At 39.4% G+C, this 16,977-nt stretch overlaps 1 protein-coding gene across 3 annotated transcripts; it reads left to right on the forward strand.

Annotated features, from left to right (window-relative positions):
* Nucleotides 1-406: 406 nt before the first annotated feature.
* On the forward strand, nucleotides 407-16,902 carry ELMOD2 (ELMO domain containing 2). 3 transcript variants are annotated; one of them, XM_024569132.4, is made up of 9 exons: nucleotides 407-534; nucleotides 1,672-1,822; nucleotides 3,723-3,751; nucleotides 5,282-5,379; nucleotides 7,589-7,718; nucleotides 8,924-9,057; nucleotides 11,029-11,097; nucleotides 11,897-12,030; nucleotides 13,420-16,902. In XM_024569132.4, the coding sequence occupies exons 2-9, from the start codon at nucleotides 1,681-1,683 to the stop codon at nucleotides 13,563-13,565; spliced, it is 882 nt and encodes a 293-aa protein (XP_024424900.1). In that variant the 5' UTR covers nucleotides 407-534; nucleotides 1,672-1,680; the 3' UTR covers nucleotides 13,566-16,902. The 3 variants fall into 3 exon arrangements, with proteins under 3 accessions (XP_024424900.1, XP_045058572.1, XP_045058571.1); XM_045202637.3 differs by having other exon boundaries at nucleotides 424-598; XM_045202636.3 differs by lacking the exon at nucleotides 407-534 and adding an exon at nucleotides 677-1,305.
* Nucleotides 16,903-16,977: the final 75 nt, after the last annotated feature.

A 16,977-nucleotide genomic window follows, 5' to 3' on the forward strand; every position in this document is an offset into this window, starting at 1 on the left:
ATAATTTAAATCGGCCCAGCATATTTGTAGACTCCCAACGGCAGATGGAAAATACACGGAATTAAGATCAAATGTAGGTGAAAACGCTACGATAGTTACCAAAAGTACACTTCTTTTTCCGCGTTTGGAGTGTACAAGCAGGACACAGTGTCAACTAGCGCAAAAGTCTGCGAGCGAAGTCTCCACAGCTGCGCTAGGAACACGGATCATTGGCCCGCGGGGCGTTCCTCCTGGTACCGTCGCTAGGGAAACCGTCCCCAAGGCCCCAGAATCCGAGCACGCGCGCCAAAGCCACTCCGCTCAACCTTCTTGCTGCCTTAGCAATTGGTGGAGCGTGGACCAATCGGAGGAGGCCGGAGGGGCGGGGCAGGCCGTGTCCAGGAGAAGGCTTTGCTGTGGCCTTGCTCCCCAACTTCCGGGTCACGGTGCTTGCAGGGAACGTTGTGCTAGTAGCGTCGTTTCCGTTGCCGGCTGTTTGCAGTTGGGGAAACCGAGGCAGACTCCAGCTCCCCCTAGCTCTTCCGCTCCTGTGAGGTGGCTGCTGTTTCTTTTCCTCTCGCCCCGTGCTGTTTCCATGCGGGTGCGCTGAGAGCGCAGGGTGCGTGAGCCCCGTGGTGTCCCACGGCAGATCCGCTGGACGCCCGGGACCGTGGGGCTTTGTGCGAGCCGTTCCCTCCCACTCGCGGGCAGCGAGAGCTGGGCTCCTCCAGGCTCCGAAAGGGGACTCGGCGCAGCGACTCCCCGCTGTCTAGGGAGCTCCGGCGCCGCGAGGCGTGCGTTCCCTCCACTTGGCAGTTCTTTTGTCATGATGAGCGCGTACTAGATGGGTTCTTTTTCACGTTACAGTTTAGCCCATCGCTGTTGTGCACCGTTTCTGCGCTCATCTGCGGGGATTTCAAAATTGACAATCTGGCAGACCTTCGCCTAGAGATGATATATAGGGGGGGAAATGTTTAAGACAGGAAGGAGATGAACATTTTTGTTTGATTTTAAGTAATTACTCACTTGCATTCCCCCCATGGCTCTTCGTTTAGGAGCTGAAGGTTTTTCTTACGACGTAAAGATTCAGTTTTATTGAAGGTGTAGGTCATTGTCCGCAGGATTTCAGTCTTTCACCTGTTGAATGGAAAAACAAGACTTAGCCAGGATGTGATCTACTCAGTGTTCAACCTGTATACTTCAATTTGTAAACCATATGTAGTGTTTTTCTTTGCTGGCAACACCTATCTATGGGATACATGTAACTGGAACGATCCAGAAGAGATTAAGAAGAGCTATTCCTTATAATAACAATTCTGATACATGGTATTTTTTATTTAATTGTTGCTTAGTTGGGTTCCCTTTGTTCATGAACTGTTGGGCCCCAATTCTCAGAGACTGAAAAATTTTAAAAAGGGAACCAAGAGCTTAAATTTAAGTAATTTTGAATTTTACAGTTAGTTTTTAAAAAGTGAAAAATTGGCCATTTGACCAGCCATAATTTAATCTAAATAGTATATATTACACCTATCATTGTTTTCTTAGATTCCTTAATACTACAAAATAGACACAGTGGAATAGTGGAATAGATGTTAATGTCATTTGAGACTTGATGAATTGATAAACTAATTATTTTTCCTTTTTAAAATCCAATTTAATGTCATTAAACCTGTCATATATTTCCTTCTCCAGGGGAAAAAAATGTTTATTTCTTTGTGGGACTTCTTCTATGGGCACTTTTTTCGATTTTGGATGAAATGGCTCTTACGACAGATGACTGGAAAGTGTGAATTGCAGCGAATTTTTGATACCTATATAGGTGCCCAGAGGACACACAGGATAGGTAATGTTATCTGAAAGAAAATAATTAAAAACTAATAAAATTTTAATTCTCAACGAATATTTTTTCTCAATATTCACAGTGACATATGCACTCATTGTGTAACCTGATCAAGTCACTTACACTTAGTTTCATAATCTGTGGAATCTGGCATTGAATCCCTAAAACTACGATTTTATTGAAAAAGAAAAGGATTATTATTTAATTTCCCACCTGTGCAAACAGTTATTTTCTCTGGCTCCTGAAGTTCATCTGTTCCTTAGGTTATAAAGTATATTTTAGAAGAAAATCTCTATAATTCTATAAGCCCTTTGAAATTTTCACCCAAGTGATGGGAAAGTGGGTGTCTGGATCTATTCAATAGATTCATTTTTATCTACTCATCAATCTTTTAATCTCTTATGTAATTCATGAAAGGGCAACCATAGGTATCTAGCGATCCCTAGGAGGGATTATTAGTCTCAAAGTCTGCCCTGTCCAGTACTCTAGCCAGTAGCCACATGTGGCTGGCTGTTGAGCACATGAAATGTGGTTAGTAGGAATCGCGATATGCGGAAGTATAAAATATACACTGGGTTTTAAGACTTCATACGAACGAAGGATGTAAAACTATCTCATTAGTAGTTGTTTATATTCATTTTATGTGGAATATTTTGGGTATATTGGTTTAATATATTTTAGATGTATTGGTTTAAAATGGTAAAAGTAATTTTATCTGTTTCTTTTACTCTAAAACTTTCAGTTTCGCTTGTGGCGTGCATTTTGGCTTGCATTATCTTTCTGTTGAACAATACTGGTCTATTACCTTCCGAAGTCCATCAGCTTTCAATGTGTAATTGAAAATACTGCTTCAAATTGGAACGCAGATGAGGGACAAATGTGGTGGAGGTCATTTCTCTTAGACCAGGGATCAGCCGCAGGTCACGCTCACTGTGTTAAATGGAAAATGGAAAATCCGGCCGCCTTCTGTAAGGAACAAGTGTGCTTCAGCTAAGAAACCCACCCCTGTAAGATTCAGGAAGTGGCTGTTGGTATCCAAGGCAACGTGAAAGGATGACAGACCGGGAGAGAGTAAGCCTCAGGGCAGCTGGATGATTGAAATTTAATTACTTCCCTAGTTTTCTCACAACTTTCTGGCTGACTTAAATTATTGCCTGCTCTTTAGATTTGCCCTTTTGACTGTTTTGAGAAGAACAAAGTACCTCTTGATAAGAAATCTTGGCAGTCTTGGTGTTGTACAGCGTGGGGGGAAAACATGTTAAGGCCTTATTTTGTGGCAGAAGCATTTTTTCAAATTTTTCAAGTTGCTGGGAAAAAGACTTTAATGTGCCAGAAAAAAATTTTAAATAAACCAGTAAAAATGTTCTAGTCATTCTTGAAACAGAATAGAGAGAAGCTGCTTTGCTGTTTGTCTGGTTAGAGGTGGTTAGGCAAATAATTTTAGCTCCTGTGTTGTATGATTCATTCAGTTGCTAGCTCCTGAAATGGACACTCTTACTCCTTACGGGTAGGTAACACGTGGAGAAAATGTAGTAGAGAGCACTCGCTGGAGTCTTAAGATGAGTTTCTGGGACAGGAGCTGGTCCAAGAGAGCCATGTATGCATCTGCAGTGGTCAGTAGGTACTTGGGGGTCTGCACAGAACCAGATGACTTGGGGGAGATTGGGTCGACTCCATGTCTTTGGCTGTGGCATGTGAAGCTGGGTTGAGGATTTGGGAATCATATCTAGTGTTGTGTACTGAAAGGCTGAAATTTTTAAGTGTTTGCTAAGTTATTCATGTAAAAATTGTATCTTCTAGAACTGTGAAAGTAATTTATTATTGGCCTGATATTTATACTCTTTGATTATGGAAAAATTCACAACATGTGCTAACGTTTTTGTTCTTTTTTTTTAAATTTCAGAAAATTCCTTGGTGTATTCCAAGAATAAGGTAGGATCATATCAAGGTGATAATTACAGAAAACTTAACTAGAAGATACTTTTTGTTTAAAAGAATGCCTCAATTTTAGAATTATTAAAATTATTATTTAATAATAATTAATAATTATTAGAATTATTATTAGAATTTCCTCCCAGAAGAGTCTTTGCTATAAAAAGTATTGAGTGAAATTTTCCCACTTTAGAAGTAATATTTTAGTTTTAAAATATTTTCTGTGTGTGTATGCTGTTATGCATAAAGAAGGTATTTGAATAATTCGTCCTGTTCTGAGGTTTTGCTAGTTTATTTTGCCTGATAACTTGATAGTTTTGAGGGAAGCAGGGTCCTGGGGGAAAGCCTTTTTTTAGACTGTGCCCTTAGGATAGGTTCTTATGTGAGAGAAATCAAGCAATTTTGGGTAGTTACAGAGCACCCTGGGTCATGTAATTTTTGATCCAAAATATGCCATACCTCATGTTATTTATTAGTCAGCTTTTGCAGTGTAACAAACTTATAAAATCTCAGGAGCATATAACAATATGTTATTTATTTCTTGCTTGTGTGTCTGTTGGCCAGCTAGAGACTCTTCTTTCAGCTGGTGCCAAGTTTAGGTCTGTTGTCACTGTGTCATTCTGGGAACAAGGTTGGAAAGGTAGTGGGTACCTGGGGGATGTTCTCACAGTGGATCACCGAAGCCCTAACCACACAGACATATTTTAAGTCCATTACCCCTCCATTGGCTAAAGTAGTGGATGTGGCCAAGCCCTAGAAAAGAGAGACGTACACCATAAGGCCATGGAAGGCAATGGGCATATAATTCAATTACAGGGGAGTGAAAAATCGGGACCAATAATTTAGTCTACTACACGCTGTACTTCCCTGTAGCAGTTCACATTTTTTTTTCTATGCATATATGTGGTGTGACGAAGGTAAAGCATGGGTCACCTGGACCGTTGTTTGAAATCCCATCATAGATCCCAGCCAGCATTAAACCCCCACCACCACAGGATGGAATAGAAAATAATGAGAAAACGCTGGTCATAGTAAGGTTAACTGTTGTTTTATGAGATTTTAATTTGAGTTATCTGTCTGCATGGCATCCATATAACACGCTTAATCTGTACCGGTGGTTATCACTGGTGGTGAGGTTACAAAATTATTTGTGTTTTTCTCTTTGTGCTCTTCTGCATTTAAATTTCTTTTGATTCCTGCATTCAAATTTTTTTGTATGTACATTTTTATTATGTAATTTTTGAATCTTATAAAAAGTGTCTGCTTCATAAGCACACCATGGTAGTAGCTCATTTGCTAAGAGAGCCTGTTGATTCTCAGTTAAGGAAGCCTTCATCTGAAACATGTTGCTTCTCTTTCAATTAATTAAATAATTGCTTGAATTTAATTAATAGTGCAAATTTGAAACAAATTTGGTTTCATTTTGCACTTTAATATCTGCATTGTAGAGTTGACTAAATACCTTAAAATATACTGTTCTTTTTCAGCTACAAGGGATTTTTCTCAGTCAGCTTTCTGTCACATCAACAGGTTTTACAGGAAGCGGCATTTGCTGTTCAGAGTGAAGTGGACAAACATGTAGAAGATATAATGAAAGAAAAGAATATTAACACTGAAAAGGACGTCAGGTATGCTGCTTTGAGTCTTCTCTTTGGCTGTGCGCCCACATCCTGGGCACTGTGGAGACCCCCACAGCTGTCCCGAGCTGGAGCTGCAGGAGTTGTGGAGATGGTCTGATTCCACCCTTCCCCTTCAGCGTGTGAGGGGCTGAGGTCTGGAGAGGGGAGTGACAGGAGCAGAAGAAAGCCGTGTCTGCGGGTTCCTGGCCCAGTACTATTGCCAGTATGCCATCTGCCTCCTTTAGGGTAACTTACCGTTACTTTCCGCAAGTTAAATAACTGTGGTTACTGTGTCCTTCCCGTCCTTCAAAATTCAGTCCCTCTGTCCTCCTGCAGGACGGTCCTCCCTGGCTCCTGCAGCCCGAGGTAGGGCCCCTGCCCCGTCCCATCCCAGAGCTCTCCCTCCACCCTAGCATAACCGTTGTACTGTGATCGTCCATCTACTCTTGTCCTTCCCCTCGCATTGCAATGAATTGCAAGTTCCCTAAGAGGAGGACTTGACTTACTCCATTTTTGAGTTCTCAGGACCAGGACATTGACTTGTGTTTAGCAGTTTGTTCTTTTTCAGCATTTTCTGTGTAAATATAGAGGAAGGAGCAATGTATTTTGGCTGGAACAGGGAAGGGCACAGGAGAGAACTGTGAGGTAGTTCCACAGAAGAGGTGACATTTCAGCTGGGCCTTGTGGAGTGGGTCGGGAGGCCATGCGTGCAGAAGAACAATGCCAGTGAGGCCCCAGTGCTGTGGACCTGGGAGTGACGGGGGTCCTTGTAGCTGGGGCCTTGGGTTCCTGCAGAGTAGGGCTCTGAGAAGTGAGTGCAGTGCTGGGCTGCATGTCACCCGGAGGGACAGATATTGTCCTCTGGGTTCCTTCCTTCCTGCCTGCCTGCCTGCCTTTTGCGCTCTCTCCCTCTCCCACTCGCTCCCTCTCCCTCTTTCTTTCTTTTAAAGCAAACAAGCTATATTATCAGAAAATGGAGGGTAAATTGGGGGATGTGGGGAGACTGGCAGAAGGAATAGACAGTACAGTTAAGAAATAGTCCTTCAGGCAAGAGAGGACAAAGCATAAATGAATATATGGTGATTGCTTCAACGGACATTCAGAGGTACAAGGGACGAGGGTTTGGGGATCTTTCGATGTATCGGTGGTAGAGTGGAAAGTCAGAACTCGGACAGTTCTGGCTCAGAGAACTAATGGTTACTGGTGTCGTTACTAGTTTTAGCCACTTGCTAAGAAAACGCATGCTTCTTCAGGGAGGACAGACAGCTGTATTTGGGAAAACTGAGATAACCTGTCCTGGACCTGTTTGTTATATATATGAGGGGGACCCAAAAAACCGGAATTTACTTATAAAAAATCGTGTATTCTTACATGTTTAAACACCAGTCACCTTCAAAGTACTCACCATTTGATGCAATACACCTATTGAGACGTTTTTTCCACTACTCAAAATAGTTTCTGAGCTTGTCAATTTTGATACCTTTTAGTGCTTCTGCTGGTTTTTGTTTCACTTCTTCCACATCAGCAAAATGTTTCCCTTTGAGGACTTTTTCATCCCTGGAAACAAAAAAATGTTGCTTGAGAGGACATCAGGTGGAGAGGGAGGGTGGGGCACGGGGGGCATGTTGTTTCTGGTCAAAAACTGCTGGGCACTCAGCGTGGTGCGGGAAGGTGGGCTCGCCAGTCACCCATCATGAAATGGGCAAGTGCGTTGAAAGAGGCTTCAAAAATTTTTCACTGAAGCTGAACGCAGCCTCTCACAACTCCAACCGATACACTGATACAGATGGGTTCCTAGAACACTCACCTAGTGGGGGAAGCCTGTACTACAAGGTGTCTGCCCTCCAGAAGATAATTCCAATTTTTAGGGGTCCCTTCTTGTATATACATTCTTAGAAAATTAGGTCCGTTGGTGACGACTGGCCGTGAAGATTTAGGAATGTATGAGACTGCCCAAGGAAAACACGAAAAGAAGAGAGAGTTGCAGAGCTCGCCCCTCCTACCATGTCTTGTCCTCTTTCTAGACCCTGATTTCTCATACCCTTCCTGATACCGTATGAAAAGTTTTGTGTTTAAGGAGGCCTTTGCTGCTTACTGCATTGAACTGAAAGCTAGGAAATGGTTTCTAAATAGCCATATGAACCACAAGCTCTGGAAGGCATTACTTTATTGTGATAAAGAATGATTTTTTGAAAAACAATAATTCTATTATTTTCAGTTTTAAAATCTGCATGAAGGCATGCTTACTGCAGATATCTGGTTATAAGCAGCTCTATTTGGATGTTGAAGGTGTGAGAAAAAAACCATATGATTCTGATAACCCGCAACATGAAAAGCTGCTTCTCAAGGTACGGTTCGTGTTCTGCCTTCGAAGTTCCTGAACACTGGGGAAATAAATCAGGCCTGAGCTGGTGCGGTCTCTGTGCAAATTCTCGAGGCTTATACAGCCATCCAGTTTCTTTGCCCTTAGAGAATTTTATTATGTTGGTGAAAGATTTTTAGTTAACTCTTTTTATAATATTCTGATAAGCATCATTAAAATATATTCAAATAAATTTTATTTTAAATGCTTTTAATTCTGGAATAGACTGTTAACATATAAAGGGAAATCTGCTAGTAATAAAAGAAGGGACCAGATCAAACCCAGGATAAGTACTGGATTTGGCTTCAGACCGGCAAAGTCTTGACCCTGTTTTAAAGCAGGATCGCCAGTTTTCATGTTTTATTTTGGATAGCAGGATACTCCTTTTATGAGAAGTCCTTTATTCAACAATGCCTGAAATGGTAGTGAAATGGGAAAATGCGAGTATTTTTGTTTTGCAAATTTCATGAACTTTCTCATTAAGTTTTGTGAGCCTGTTTGGATTGATGCGTGGTGTCAAATTTAGAAAATGATTAAATTTTTAAACTTTATTTTGCACTGATTAGTTTGTTGCTATCTAATACTTGATAGCTGTCTTATTTTATGATGGCCATCTGATATTTGTTCTCAGTCTAAGGAATACATCTAGTTAAAACTGAGTTATTTTTCTTCCTTCGAAACCATGAAAATTTGTAAAATAATCATCATATGGTTGGAATGAACCCATATTATTTCCTCATGATCCCCTCCTTAACCCAGACCTGTTTTCCTTCTTGTCATCAGGGACAAGTCACCCACTCTTAGAGCCTGCCTTAGATACCTACCTAGTGTCAGGGGCGAGGCCCACTCACCTAGCTGCTCTCCGGGAGGTAGTTTGCCAACTCGGGTGTTCATGCAGGTGTGTTACCTAGTAGGTGAGGGCATCCCTCTGCTTTAGATGTCTATGCATTTGTCGTCTTTTCAAGATCTATTTTTTAGGTGAGCCTTTTAATTGGAATAAATAAGCTGCATTTTTAATGATAATTGAAAAGTTCTCTAGACATACTTTTTTTGTTGAACCTATAATTTGTCTACAAAATTATTCAATTGAAAGCATTCAACTTACTAGTTACATCAGTTATGAGAAGGAAAAAGATCCTGGAAACTTAGGAACATCACTATTATTTGTAAAACGGAAGCATGTTTGTACAGCTTTGGAATCTTCTCATGCCCACAAAAAAGCTGAAGGCCAGGATCTCCAAGCAGTGGGCTGACATCGGTTTCCAGGGTGATGACCCCAAAACAGACTTCAGAGGCATGGGCATACTTGGATTAATCAACCTTGTGTAAGTGCAAATAAACTTTACTTTCTTCTCTAAATGAAATTACATGTAATCCCCCATCTAGTTCCGTACTGTCTCTGAACTGTAATGGCTGCAGTGCTGAAGCTGTTTACTGATGTGGTGACAACAATGCGAAGACACTGGAAGTGTGCCCGTGTGTGTGTGTGTGTGTGTGTGTGTGTGTGTGTTTCTTTGCTTACCAGCACCTTTCCTCTTCCTTTCTCTTCCTGACCTCCCTTCTGAAACCTCTTAAGGAATTATTTACACTCTTTCCTTACTTTTTTTTTTTTATCCTCTTGTCTCTTCTCTTGGCTGTCTGATTCCATTTTGGGAAATGTGACCAGGTAAGATGATAACGGAGTCTCTTCACACTGATTCTTTGCCATATGTGGCAAGGGGTCTAAACCTCAGACTTCTCACAGCCTACATGGGCTCTCTCTGCTTTTCTTCTTTAATACTTCTGCTTGAGCACATATGTAAAGTTGTAGAATATGTAACTGAAACCACAATTGATAGCCAGAACTATTTTAGAGAGTAAAGGACATGCAAATGAAGAGATTGTAGTGTTTGAGTCTACCTTTGAACTGTGATGTATCGGCTACAGAATACCTGGCATGGGAACCCTAACCATTAACAAGATTTAGATAGTTACTGTAAAAACGTAGTCCTGAAATTGAGCTAAATTATGTTAATATTGAGAGAAAATATCTAGGTCAATATGAATGAGGCTATTTGGGGAGAAAATAGAGACACAGAAGGTTCCAATGTATAATTTTTTCCCAGTTCCAAAGTATTTAATTTTCTATAATACCTCAATTTTATGAGTATTAAAGTTTCCTATAATTCTACCTCTCAGAAATAAGCAAAACACAGTAACATTTTAAAAATAATAATCACAGAAAATGAGACGCCTGTTTTCCACTTTGATAAACAGAAACTTCTGATGGGAATTTAAGTAGTAAAAAGTACATTTTATTTCTGCCTGGAAAATTATGAAATATTTTAAAATTTATTATTTTTTTGTTTTTATCCTTTAAAGGCCATCTTTACTCTCAGCACTTGTAAGTTACCCAGATATCTGAAGCAACTCACCTCAGTCAGCCAGTCACACGCTCTCGTGTTTCCTTTGTTCCCTTTTTCCGAGTAACCTTGCTTCTGTTTTCCTCAGAAATCAGGTTTTTCAGTATTTTCCAATTTAGCTGAAAATTTAAATATTTTAATAGAATTTGATTCATGACTATGGTAAGGGATTCAGACGCACTTTTAAATGACTTACAGAGAGATATTTTTGTGCTTTGGAGAGCTAGTATCTACTAATTTGAAAAACTGTGAAGATTCACAGGTATGTTTTAATAATTATTTGATTGCCAGTGACATAATAGAAATGATTAGAAGGTTGAAGGGAAGATTTGGTCCCTGTCTTAGAACTCAGATTGCAGGAGTTCAAGCCAACTGGATATATGGGCCTACAAATAAACAGCTTTATCCGTTTCTCCGGATACTCAGTGCCGTGGCCGGTGTTTTAGTTGCAGCACAGGTCACGGAGGGTGGCTTTTAGTGCCAAGTGAAGGCGCTCGACTGTCCTCTGAGCGCACGGAACGTGGCATTAAACAACGCAGACTGCAGTTGCCCTGGAAGGGATGGGCCCAGGCGAGGGGAAGAGTGTCCTCTTAGCAGGTGGGCACTGGCTGTTTTGTAGAAAATTTAAAGCAAACAAGTAAAGAGAACTCTAGATCTCTTTAAATGCAGGTAGATAACTTACTTGTTAAAATACCTTAAAGTCTTGCCAAGGGCTGGTGTCCTGTGCGGAAAGGCCCGATCGCTCAGAACTGAACTTCGGTTGACACGGGGGTGGATCGGGTGCTTGTGGCAGCGTGACGGCTCTCATTTTGTCGGTAACCTTTTAAATTGCTTCCGGTGGCTTCGCTGTAAATGACTTACGTTAACATCATTCTTTTTCTTCACCGTTTGAAGGTATTTCAGTGAAAATTATACCAGGGAAGCTCACCAGATTCTTTCCCGCTCCAATCATCCTAACTTAGGGTAAGCTGGGTGCAGGGAAGAGGCTGAAAGCCCTTGAATTTAAGTTGATGGGATGATCTGACTTTGAGAGTATTTCAAGGTATTTCTTAAATGGGATTATTGTAATTAGTAACAACTGTAAAGGATATGGCATGATACATTATTTTTAAGGCTAAATATGGTCATAAACCAGTTTTATACATATTTTAATATTTTTTATCATGATATAGTTTATAAAATGGAGATAAGAACTTTATAAAGAATTTTTGAGAAGTAGATTTGAAAATGAGAATAGGAAATAGTTTTGAAATAGGAATCAGAATATGAAAAATAGTTTTGAGAGTTGTGACATGAAATGCAAGCTGAGGTTACATTATTAGCTTTATCATGTGATACTATTTTATGTTTATATTCCAATGACACCTATCTTTGGAAAAACATTATGACAATATTACATCATAAAAATAAATACCCTGATGATAGAAGAGAAAATGTTAGATTACCCAGTGTATTTTAGAAATCAATGAGAATACATGTGTCGTACCCCTTTAAGTTTTTTAAAGGATTTTCATTTTAGATATTCATGGAACCAGAGCTTTGTTTTTATTTCCTAGATTATATCCAGAAAAATAAACAGCTTCTAAAGAACAATTTTTAAAAACCTATTCTGGCTTGTTATTCTTAATATGTAGGGATACCATGAAGTCAAGACTGGGTTAAAAATGGGTCAGATAGCTTTTTGCTAATTCCTTGACTGACTTCAGATTTATTTTACGCGCTATTTGGCGAGCTGGTGTAACCAGTCATGTCTCTGACGTAGGTATTCGTATGCAATAGTTGGAATCAACCTGACAGAGATGGCCTACAGCTTGCTGAAGAGCGAAGCTCTGAAATCCCATCTCTACAACTTTGTTCCTGGGGTTCCGACAATGGAGCACTTCCACCAGTTTTACTGTGAGTATGAAGAGGAGATAAAACTAGGTATTTCTAGGAGAATTCTTAAATCATTAGGAAGATAGAACACCTCTAGCAAGTATATGACTCCTGCTTGTCATTTTATTATTTAGGATCTTTGGAAAAATGGAACATAATGGAAGATGGGTTCCCAAGAGTATTTTGCACTTTAGTTTTTATGTTTGTTGATTTAAAAAATTCAGTGAGGCAATTTTTTCACATGTACACAAAGTTAGTATTTATGCAGTTTTTCTGTAGGTATCCATTTTTCAATCTATAAAATGAATTTTCCCTCTTGAATCCCGGTCAATGAATGCTGTTGAGTCAAGGACAGATGACTAACAGATTATTTTGTACTCTTTTAAGGAAATTTATTTTTAAAAAATTTACAAGCCCCCCCCCCCCCCGCCCCCGCCCTTATTTCAACTTCTGGTGGTCCCTTGTTTGGTTGGGATACTTAGTCACTTTCCATAAAGCAGTCAGCATATTACCACCATTTCATTAACTTTTATTCCGATGATATTTGAACACTGAAGGTTTAATTGAATGAGCCCATCTTCTGAATACATTGCTCAGAAGCAAAGAATTCAAATCCAGTTTAGCTTTTATGCTGTACTTTTCTTGATCATCTTGAGTCTTTAGAATGTCATTTGCTGTCGGCAGGAGGTAGGAAACTACTTAGGTAATAAATGGCCAAATCATAACTTCTTCAACTCTGTGGCTGAAAGTGTCATCCAGGTCTCTTCCCATAATCTCCCCTGTCTTTACTTAACTCCAGGTTTCTTTACTTAAATTTCTCTTGCATTTGTCCACTGTTTCCCATCCCCGTTGTGACTGTGTGATCTCGGGCCTTTGCGACTAAGTCAAGCTTATTTAGAGTTTTATCTAAAAAACTCTATCCAAACTTTATCCAAAAATAGATTTATCTATTTCTTGGCCCTGGCTGGGTAGCTCAGTTGGTTAGAGTTTAATCTTTTTTTTTTTTTTTTAAGAGAAGTTGCTGATAGTTCATTGGAAAAAAAAAGAGGAAATATCTGAGATATAGAAATCAAATAGAAAACAGCTTTCCTGTAAATTATCCTTGTCCAACATTTTCTTGTTACTTTCATTTTTGTGTTTCAGGGGTCTCTGGTAGTAATGTTTCCTATTCTCAGGTATTTTTTGACAGTATTATGTCTCTTAAGTTTGAGGGATTTTGTTGAAATTGCTGTTTACTTTGAACATATGAAAATATTTCTTATAATGTTCCTTAGGTTTCCAGTAGTTTAAGATAATTTCTGATTATTATACCCTAATATGGAACTTAAAGGATGGTCATATACTTTTAAAATGAGATGGTTTGGATGTGATATCACTATTGAGCACTGTATTTTTTTTTTTTAACTACAGGTTATCTTGTGTATGAATTTGACAAGTTTTGGTTTGAAGAAAAGCCAGAAAGCATTATGTATTTCAACATATATAGAGAGAAGTTTCATGAAAAGATTAAAGGACTCCTACTGGATTATAATGTGTCACTTACTTTAAAAATCTGAATCCTCCCTAGTATCTTCTATTTCTACCACATTTTTCACACACAGCAGAATTTATATGTTGTAATAGAAATTATCTGATCAATTACACTGCGTATACGTAATTTCCTACAAAACTTTTTCAGAAATTCTATTTAAGAAAGCTGCTGGACAATCAGTGTGTGTTTACAGTTGTTTATACACTGTCCTCCAAAGGCACCTTTTCCTTCCAAAGACCCCTCCGTGGAGTCCTGGGGACTACAGTTTGGAACTTGGGACTTAGCCCATTTAGTATAAAAGTACAAGTCAGGTACTGTATTTGCATTAAATTAGTTGATTAAAATGTGTGAATACCAGTTTTCACTTTGTGTGTAGCTATCAAGTTGGTATCTTTGCAAAGCTCTTAAAATTTTTTTGTTGAGTTTGGACATGCTAGTTCTTTATTTTCTTTCTCTTGTTTGTAGGTTAATGAGGAGGGGGAGTGGTTCTTCTTGGTTTTTGTTTGAATCTCACACAGATGTCAGTGTGGCCTCATCAGTAGCAGCGAGAGCACAGGTATACCAGAGAGGATGGAGATGTGTGGCCTCCACTTTGGTTTGTCCGATTATGTAGCATCATAGATCATGTTAGAACGACAGTATTGGCAACTGCCGTTTTTGTTTTTAAATGCTATACTTTCAAGTATTATGGTGTTATTGTAAGGCTTAGAGACAGTTCCTCCTCATCAGTCTTTGCTTGTTGTTAGTGGTGGAAAAGGACTTGAGATAGTGCTTGGTATGAGAGCCTTTTATGGGGTTGGCCCTACCTGCGTGTGCTTATGAAAAGAGAGGTGTTTGCTGAGAACATCTTAACTGTATTCAAAGTTGCTGTTTCAATAAAGCTGTCTTTGAACTTAAACAGGAAGAAGACTTAAAGCATTTTTATAAGCTCGGTTAAACATCATGGGTTTATTTTATTTATTGTTAACTCTCGGTCTCTGCTCTGACTCCATAGTGTTTCTAGCTGATGATGTGTAGGCTTGTGGGTATTCTTTGAGTTAACAGTCTGTGGGATTCTCAAGTAGCCTGAGGATGATGATTATGCATTCTGAATAGCTTTATTCTTCTAAAATCTCAGGATGGCAGCAAGTGTGTTAAGGATTATACAGTGATGAGATTCTAAAGGGAACAGTTTCTTCCTTAGACATTAGTTCTCATAGCAAAACTCAAGTTTGAAAGATAAGTTCATGTGTTTTCTAAGTTTTCCTTAAATCCTACAGAAACCAGCCTGTTAAAGACATAATTCAATCTAAAACACAAAGACCTGGGACTTTCAAGTATTTGTTCATGTTTATTAACAAACCTCTCTTCAAACTTGCCAGAGAAGAGTGGTAAAAAAAATACTCGCTTATAATGTAACAGCCGTGGTGTTGTACAGCACATTAAAAGTGCATGCATTTGAGTCACGATTTTCTCAAGATGTAGCTATTTTAAAAATTGGGTTCATTTTATTGCAGTCCTGACAGTTTAGCTGTTTACTCAGTATTAGAGGAGTTGACAAATGTGGTTTCTTGTAGGGACTTGACCTTGGGGGTATTTTCATTTTGTAGCATGGTTTCCAATGCTGTACCACCCGCTGGAGTTCTGTGGGGTGTAGCAGCACCCTGCTGAGGGCCAAGTGTTGACCATTCGGCTTCCTTTCGTCAAGGTGCTTCCTAGTACGGGAAAGTAATTTGTCTTTGAATTTTTGTGCTGAAAACACTTACATTTTAATTTTTCCACAGCTGAGATCTTGAACTGATTTAAACCTTTGTCATTATGCCTAATAAAAGAACAACTCAAATATGGGGTAGGGGGGGAACTTTTTGAGTAATTAAGTTTTTTCCCTTTCTAGGGAGAAAAAAACCTTTTTAATAATATTTTGAAGTGGCATTAGAAAGTTTGCTCTCATATGTTCTTTAGATCCACCTCTGTTTGTACAGCACAGATAGTGTTCTGTTTTTGCTTAAAATAATCAGTAACCATTTCAGATAGTTCTATGGTGAACTGGTCTGAGCCACCGACAGATTCCAAGGTTTGAGTGTGAAAGCCAAGCTCAATGCCACCAGTTGTAACTTAGAGTGTAACATGCGCCTTCTGACTTTTATGTGATAGTGACATAGATGAAAAGAGAAATATGATAACTGTGTCTGCCTCCCTACTTTTCCTTGCTCTCCATGTTATGTTAGAATTTTATGTAGTCTTAAAATCCATGTCGAGAACCTTTCCTGTTTCTGTAATGATTAATAAGTACCAAAGTAGTGATGGAACTTAAGTACCAGGACAGTTACGTTTGCTTTCGCATCAAAAAAGTGAGTCAGTGTTGAAATGAGTTTTAGTGTGTGCCAGATTGAAGAGGAGGTGCCAGTGACAAGAAAGTCTAAAGAAATAATTAAACCATTGAAGTTCCCCTACTATGTTCGGAAAGACAATCTTTAAAGACCGGGGGAGGTCGGAGGATGTCAGTGAACCTAGACCAACCTCCCTTTGTATGTAAATACGGTGATATAGACAGAAAAATCAGTGTCTTACTGGCCCCATTTACAGTTTAGAAAACAATCTTTTTCTTGAGAATGCCCATCCTGAAGTTTTTCTCTTTCAAGAGCTACTTGAATTTGTATGTATTTTTCTGTGTCAAAACATACAGACTCCTCATTCTTATTACAGTGTCCATAGCAGTTTATGTATGTTTCTCTCCTTTGCGCTCAGTGAGGTGGAACTTGCTCAAAGATTTGCTCATTATGTGAGTGTGACAAGTGGAAAAGCTTGTGGCCAGGGCAGGACAGATCACCGGTTGTCATGGCCCTGAAGAGAAGAGGTTTGGCTCGGGGGGCAGTGCTGCTCGTCATCCCTCTAGAGTTAATGCGGGGGGCCAGCAGCGGTTTCCTCAGGACACGTGCCTGCCCACCTTCTCTGTGAACAGGTCTGGGGAGGCTTACTTCCTGTTTTCCTATTTATGACCCTCTGCACATCAGCGAATTTTTCATAAAAATTAATGGACTTGTTAAGAATCAGAAAGAAAATGTCATGAGTGACCTTTTTCCTCCTTTTTTTTCTGTCTTCGGCTTTTGATAAGAAATTTAAATGTAGTTAGTGCAGGGAAGACCCAAGTATTACACTACTATGTATAATAGGGCAATTCTATGTTTCTATTTAAGTATTCAACAAATATTTAAGCAGTAGCTGTCCCTGGGTGGGGGGGGGGAGTACTGGCTGGCAACTTAAAGAAATAGATTTTTGTCTACTTTGGATAAAGCAGTTTATTTCTTATGTAAAAGCAATAGCTGAGATGTGGTGTTGTGTTGTTCAGAATGCTGTGAGCAAATAAAAAACGTTGAAACTTTTGTAAGCCTTGCTGTTAATACTTCTGTTCTCTTCCCATCCTCCTAACCCTTATTTAAGTCATTTATGTTCATGAA

Source organism: Desmodus rotundus, chromosome 9 (assembly GCF_022682495.2).
Source record: "Desmodus rotundus isolate HL8 chromosome 9, HLdesRot8A.1, whole genome shotgun sequence".
NCBI classification, from domain to species: domain Eukaryota; kingdom Metazoa; phylum Chordata; class Mammalia; order Chiroptera; family Phyllostomidae; genus Desmodus; species Desmodus rotundus.

Excerpts from the sequence above, each read along its gene's own strand:
- ELMOD2 (XM_045202636.3), top strand. Across the intron at positions 3,752-5,281 it reads TGGTGTATTCCAAGAATAAG|GTTTTACAGGAAGCGGCATT; the intron begins GTAGGATCATAT and ends TCACATCAACAG. Across the intron at positions 11,098-11,896 it reads TCCAATCATCCTAACTTAGG|GTATTCGTATGCAATAGTTG; the intron begins GTAAGCTGGGTG and ends TCTCTGACGTAG.